Source organism: Crassostrea angulata, chromosome 5 (assembly GCF_025612915.1).
Source record: "Crassostrea angulata isolate pt1a10 chromosome 5, ASM2561291v2, whole genome shotgun sequence".
Lineage (NCBI taxonomy): Eukaryota > Metazoa > Mollusca > Bivalvia > Ostreida > Ostreidae > Magallana > Magallana angulata.
In genome coordinates this window covers 49,911,042-49,918,240 of record NC_069115.1, presented here as the reverse complement: position 1 = coordinate 49,918,240, position 7,199 = coordinate 49,911,042, and the positions used below count along the sequence as shown (strand labels likewise).

Sequence of the window (7,199 nt, the reverse complement as noted above, 5' to 3'; positions counted from 1 at the left end):
CAAATATTTTAAAAAGCAATATAGAATAAAAGATGTTTAGAATGATGTTTTAAACAATATTCAATCATAAAATTTTCGTTATCTGGCCCCAATAAGGAGATTAGGGGTCGGCCCCTAAAACGTCATATCCGAGATAGCTCAAAAACGGCAAAGAATTTCTAAACACTTGTTGAACAAAATATGTTTAATATCAAAAGAACTTTCGTATGATGCCAAGAAAAAGGGGCTGGCCCTTCAATTTAGGGACCAAAAGGGCTCTAAAGTCTTTCTTCCATAGCACTTTACTGAAAAATGTTTTGTCATATGTTTAAGAAGCAAAAATGTTCATCTCACATTTATTTAACAACATATTATAATTATTTTATCATGTGTTCCGTATTAAGGGGTTTTAATGGGTTTTAAAGGGCCAGAAGTACCAAACTTTGCAGATAACATACCTCAAACAGAACAAATATTTTAAAAAACATTATTTTGAAAATCAATATAGAATAAAATGCTGAGAATGATGTTCCTAATAAAATTCAACCATCAATTTTTTTTTTGTTGCCCCAATAAGGAGATAAAGGGTCAAATATCAAAGTCAAGGTCATATAACCTTCAAAAAATCGCACGGAAGACCTCCTCGTTGCTCGCAACGAGATCGTGTCTAGTTATTTTTTTTTTTTCTTACGCTTTTTTGTACAAGCGATTTCTTGAAAATGACTTGACCGATTTTCGTGAAAATTTCAGATCTTGTAGATATTGATAAAAAGCTTATATATAATTTTTTATTTTAATGACGTCATTTCCGTTCGGGAGATATTGACGTTTTAGTGATTTTTAGAGGGTCATTTTGTCTTGCTATCTCCTCCTAAACGAAAAAAGATATTGAATTTAAATTTTCAGGGATTGTAGACAAAAGATTGTAGATGTGTTTAAAGGCATTTATGGTTGTCTGGCTTCAAAGGCGTTGAAGCTCGCCTGGACCCGAAAATGGAGTTTGAAAAAACACCGTAATTTTTAATGGTTTTCGTTCTTTATCTCCTTTCCTGAAAATATTTTACCATAACATATAGAGCAAATAAAATTTATATTTACAAGATCTTTCGTTTGATAACAAGAAAAAGGGGCTGGTCCCTAAAATAAGGGGCCAAAAGGGCTCTAAAGTCTTTCTTCCATAGCACTTTACTGAGAAATATTTTGTAATATATTTAAGAAGCAAAAATGTTCATCTTTTACTAATAAAACTACACTTTATAAAATTTTTATTATGCGTTACGTAATTAGGGGTTTTAAGGGGCCAGAAGTCCAAAACTTCGATCGAATATATCTCAAAAAGGACAAATATTTTAAAAAGCAATATAGAATAAAAAATGCTTAGAATGATGTTTTAAACAATATTCAATCATAAAAGTTTCGTTATCTGGCCCCAATAAGGAGATTGGGGGTCGGCCCCTAAAACGTCCTATCCCAGATAGCTCTAAAACGGCAAAGAATTTCTAAACACTTGTTGAACAAAATATGTTTAATATAAAAAAAACTTTCGTATGATGCCAAGAAAAAGGGGCTGGCCCTTCAATTTAGGGGCTTAAAGGGCTCTAAAGTCTTTCTTCCATAGCACTTTACTGAGAAATGTTTTGTAATATGTTTAAGAAGCAAAAATGTTCATCTTTCACTAATAAAACTGTACATTATAAAAATTTTATTATGCGTTACGTAATTAGGGGTTTTTAAGGGGTCAAAAGTCAAAATCTTCGATCGAATGTATCTCAAAAAGTACAAATATTTTGAAAAGCAATATAGAATAAAAGATGCTTTGAGTGATGTTTTAAACAATATTCAATAAAAAAAGAATCGTTTATCTGTACCCAATAAGGAGATAAGGGGTCGGCCCCTAAAACATTATATCCCAGATAGCTCAAAAACGGTAAAGAATTTCTAAACACTTGTTGAACAAAATATGTTTAATATCAAAAGAACTTTCGTATGATGCCAAGAAAAAGGGGCTGGCCCTTCAATTTAGGGACCAAAAGGGCTCCAAAGTCTTTCTTCCATAGCACTTTACTGAAAAATATTTTGTTATATATTTAGGAAGCAATGTATTCATCTCACATTTATATGTGTATATTTATATATTAAGGGGTTTTTAATGGGTTTTAAGGGGCCAGAACGTTGTTAACCTACCTCAAACAGAACAAATATTTTAAAAAGCATCATTTTGAAAATCAATATAGAATAAAATGCTGAGAATGATGTTCCTAACAAAATTCAACCATCAATTTATTTTATTGTTGCCCCGATAAGGAGATAAAGGGTCAAATACCAAAGTCAAGGTCATATAACTTTCAAAAAATCGCACGGAAGACCTCCTCGTTGCTCGCAACGAGATCGTGTCTAGTTATTATTATTATTTTTTTCCCCTTTTTGTCTTATGAATTTCTCAGAGATGTCTTGATGAATTGTTCTAAAATTTTCAGGAATGACTGAAAATATAAACATCTAGAGGTTTTTTGTAAAAGATTTTCTAAACTCACTTCCGTTCGTCCGTTTCCTGTCCCGGGACAAAAAGCTTGTCACCTCGAGATGTCGGAAACGATAAAGACATGAACATCCAAACCTTGAGGGATGATAGACCTATAGTTGTAGATGTGTTTAAACATTTTTGTTTTGTTCGGCGTAACTTCCGGTCGTCACCGGAAGCTCTTCAAAATTTTTTGTTTTTACGTATTTAATTTATTTTCCATAGAATAAAGATATGAGTATAGATTCTTACAAATGTCATCTATACAATGTTAAATAAACAAAAAAATTCTACTTCCGGTGAGATATCTCGATTATCTCAGGAAGCTTTTTTAAAACATATTTTGTACCCGCAAGTTCTCAGGTACTGTACGTGATCAAGACACGAAACTTTCACTAATCATAGACATTTGATTGAAGATGTGTTTAAACAGTTTCATTTTGTCTTCCGTCACTTCCGGTCCACAGCGGAAGAGTTCAAACAAATCAAACTCTTTATCCGTTAAACTGTTTTTATTTGATAGTTTTAGCTACTTCGATGAATAATAATGTAAAATAGGAAAGTAACAAGATATAAAAAATTTAAATTTCATTTAGCACTTCCGTTTGTCCGTTTCCTGTCCCGAGACAAAAAACCTTATATCGACGAGATCTCAAAAACGGTAGCGACTTCAACAACCAAACCTTGTAGGATTATAGACCTGTGTATGGACAGGTGTTAACACTATTTTGTTTCATCCGGCGTAACTTCCGGTCGTCACAGGAAAAAGACTCAATTTTGATATTTTTAAAAAGATTTTGGTTATTTAGAATTGAAGTAACATTTTAGCTATAGAAATACAAAAAGTCATCTACACCTGGTAAAAAAAGTTCTACTTCCGGTGAGACATCTCATATATCTCAGATAGCCTTCTTTTTTAAAAACAAAGTATAAATAAGATCTCAGAAACTGTGATAGATCAAGACACAAAACTTATATATATTATTTGATAGATGTGTTTAACCGTTTTTATTTTGTCGACCGTCACTTCCGGTCCACACAGGAAGAGTTCAAACAAATCAAGTTTTTTTAAAAGTTTAACTAGATTTCTCAGATTTGTGTCACTGTAAGCTAATTAGACACGACACTTTCATGATTGATAGAAAGGACTAAGTGCGGTTTTATGCAATTTTTGCCCCCCAAAATCGAAGTTTTAGAAAGAGCTTTAAAATAAGGTGAAAGATAGTTAAAATCATATTGGAAATAAAGGTGTAAAAGGTTATCACCACAGTGACGTCATAATGTAGAAATGACGTCATGAATATTGCATTATTTTGATAAATTGATGTTTTGTAGCAAAATATGGGTGTTTTCCGATGGTTTTTCGACTGGGAAACATCGAGCGCAGGCTTGCTCAAGTACCATATTTTAGTATAATGTGTATAACTATCTGAAGAAAAGTATATGTTAAAATCGCACTTGAGCAGACCTGCGCTCTATACTTCCGAATGCAAAATATAGAGCAAAAATGAGAATATTTTCATTTGTTTGCAAATTTGCGGGAATTGGGCCATTTAGGTGACGTCATAGATACACAGCGAATGAGCAATGATGACTGAAATCATTATTAAAGTTATAGGCATCCTCTATACAATGATTTGTGAAGATTTTATTTTTATACGATACTATTTAAAAATTGGTTGAAATCGGGGGCAGATAGTTGACCATACCGCACATAGTCCTTTGATTGGGGATGTGTTTAACGGGTTTAATTTTGTCAAAAGTCACTTCCGGTTCTTACCGGAAGGCTTCAAACAAATCATGTTTTTAACAAGTTTAACTAACTTTCTTGGATGTTTCATCTAGCCTGACAAACAGTGATGTACGCTGAGCAAATGTATGACAAATACCAGCTTTTGTTTTTATTACCACTTCCGTTTGTCCGTTTCCGGTCCCGAGACAAAAATAATTGTTCCAAAGAGATCTTAGATTTGGCAGAGACGTGAACAACCAAACTTTGAGGAAAGATTAACTTATGATTGTACAAATGGTTAACATTTTTGTTTAGTTCGGCGTTACTTCCGGTCGTCACAGAAAGTACCTCAGAAATTGATTTCTTTTTCATTCTCGTTGTTTTACATGTTAGTAACGTCCGTATATATCATTCACAATAATTATCATATCCACTTTTTTCTCTGTTAGAGAAGCAATGTCTTACAGTTAAATTGATACATGTATATCAAAACGGAAGACCTTTTTGTTGCTTTTGCAACAAGAGTCTAGTTGTTTGATTATAACTGTTAAAGTATTATCAAGTATAATATAACTACATAAAAAAAATCCTTAATTATGGCGGTGGTCCTCTCGGGTGGTGCCAGGGTGGAGGATGATGGGGGTGGCCATGATGATGCCGCGGGGGAGGACCGTGTGGGTGTCTCTGTCGCGGTCCGTGGGGTGAGTGGAATGGCTTCCCGTCACACCCCGTAGGGTGATGGTGTGGCCACCGGGGGCCATGGTGACGGTGGTGAAACCTCGGGGGTGGGGGAAAACGATGTCCAGGACCTGGAGGCGGCGGAAAACAATGGTCCTGAGGCAGCGGCGGGACTCTCCAATCTGTAAGAATTATAGAATATTATTTATTTACTCTCCATGATTTAAGTAAACAAAATTGTTTTGATAATCAGTATACCTGGGGGCTCTGGATCCTGATAGCAAAATTCGTCGTCCAGACCCTCAGACTTCACATGTGACTGGGGCTCTCTTTGTTCTCTGTGATGTTTGACTTTTTGTACGATGCTCTCCAAATTGAAATTTTTAGGGAAGTTTGCAACTCCCCCGCCCGGAATCTGTATGTCAGCTCGACATTGGGGACAAGTTAGGGTTGGTCTGTTTGAACCTTGGGCTAGTTCACTCAAGCACTCAGCGCAGAAGCTGTGGAGACAGGGCAGGGTGAGTGGAGAGCGGTACAGCTCCAGACATATTGAACAGGACAGCTCATCGTCCAGCTGCAGGGACATCCTGTATATATGTGATGTGAAATGCATGGAGAACGTACGTGTTATTAACATTTACCTCTCTCTCTCTCTCTCTCTCTCTCTCTCTCTCTCTCTCTCTCTCTCTCTCTCTCTCTCTCTTTTCATGCATTATAAATTAACTCACTAAAGTCAGATCATAATAATAATTAGATGGTTTAGTTACATGTATAGAATGCTGAAAAAGAGGTAATCATAACGCAAAGACACGCGAAATATGTAAAACGCTTTCGAACAGTAAACTGATAATTTTAAATTCAGACGCTTCTTACCTTTACCTTGCAAACCGAAAGTAGACTGGTTAAACGGGTATTGTTTAGTACTCATGTACCAAAACTATTTCAAAATGCCACAGTTGAGGGCAGGGATCCTAGTTCCCTGTTAATTTTAACACTGTCCATATATAAAGGGGGGGGGGGGGGTGTCATAATTTATATTTCATGTAAATTCAAGAAAGATCGGTTGCCAATCTAATTACAACTAGGTTTGTTAAATCGCTCCAACATAATCTTATTTTAATTAAGGTGGTTTACTTAAACAATAAAATACTCTCTTTGGTGAATTATGCGGGAAATAAAAGTGGCGACATTACAGGAAAAAATACATAACCCCGTTAGAAGGTTATATATATAGTTTTTTTCTGCAATGATCGCTATACCTTCATATTAAACCAACGTAAATCATCAAAGAAAGTATTTTATTGTTTATATTTACATCGTTCTTTTAACAAATTGGTAAATTTATTGTAAAAAGTAATATTCAATACATTACTGTTAGTGTGCATCAGTACGTTAGCTAAAAGAAACAGCCAAATCGTCTCTTATGGGAATTTGAGTCTGACATTATCATATGATTATTTTGTGCAGTCCGTGATATTTCTTAGGTCGCTGTATATATGTGTTTGGACCAATCGATAAAAGGGGCGTGTAGATTTCAGTCCTGTCAGTTTCAGTGGCATGTGGGTTTCGACCAATCGATAAACATGGTGTGTAGATCTCAGTCCTGTGTATTTCTATATAGAGCTATAACTATTAGTTTCCATAAGAAATAGAGGGAATCATACTCGGTAGATGTAAATATTACACCCTTGAAATAGTTGATAAAATCAACAGAAAATTACTCAATTACGAAGAAGTAAGTAAAATGGGCGAAAAATATGCCAATTTTGATTAAAAAAAAATTAAGTCAATATCAATCTAATTAAAATTATATGTTTGATCCGCTCGCTTACTCGCTACACAAACGATTGTGTAGCGAGTAAGCGAGCGGATCAAACATCTAATTTTAATTAGATTGAGTAAATATGAACAAAAGCCCCAGGCGGGTCGAACACTGGATCTGCTGTTCACAAACCTAATACTTTAACTACTTAGGTATCGTAATATTCAACAATTTTGATATTAAAAAAAACCCACATTTAAATCGCCAGCTCCTAAGAAGTATAAGTCTTGATGCATGCAGTTTGCCACCTTAAATTAAATTTAATCGGTTTCCATTTTCCAACCCTAATGCCCCCGGCCCTTCCCCATGTTGTCTGAATTTATTCATCTAATTTCATGATTTGTCGCTGATATATTTAACTTGATCATGTTGATGAAAAAATAAAAAGAGCATAGTATTTAACTGTTATAGATCCCCCTAATTTGTGACTTTAATGTATATTACATAGCTTAAGAAAATAATGCTTA

The 7,199-nt window shown here is 34.7% G+C and overlaps 1 protein-coding gene across 1 annotated transcript; it reads right to left on the bottom strand.

The window, feature by feature from the left end:
• Positions 1-4,768: 4,768 nt before the first annotated feature.
• LOC128184654 (histidine-rich glycoprotein-like) lies at positions 4,769-5,871 on the bottom strand. The gene is made up of 3 exons (XM_052854218.1): positions 5,784-5,871; positions 5,169-5,497; positions 4,769-5,092 (listed from the first exon to the last, which is right to left on the bottom strand). The coding sequence occupies exons 2-3, from the start codon at positions 5,494-5,496 to the stop codon at positions 4,827-4,829; spliced, it is 594 nt and encodes a 197-aa protein (XP_052710178.1). The 5' UTR covers position 5,497; positions 5,784-5,871; the 3' UTR covers positions 4,769-4,826.
• Between the last annotated feature and the right edge of the window lie 1,328 nt (positions 5,872-7,199).

Bases quoted from the DNA above. Each gene is read 5' to 3' on its own strand.
- LOC128184654 (XM_052854218.1), bottom strand. From the start codon at position 5,496: ATGTCCCTGCAGCTGGACGATGAGCTGTCCTGTTCAATATGTCTGGAG. The intron at 5,093-5,168 runs GTATACTGATTA...TAATTCTTACAG, and splicing joins TCAGGATCCAGAGCCCCCAG to ATTGGAGAGTCCCGCCGCTG.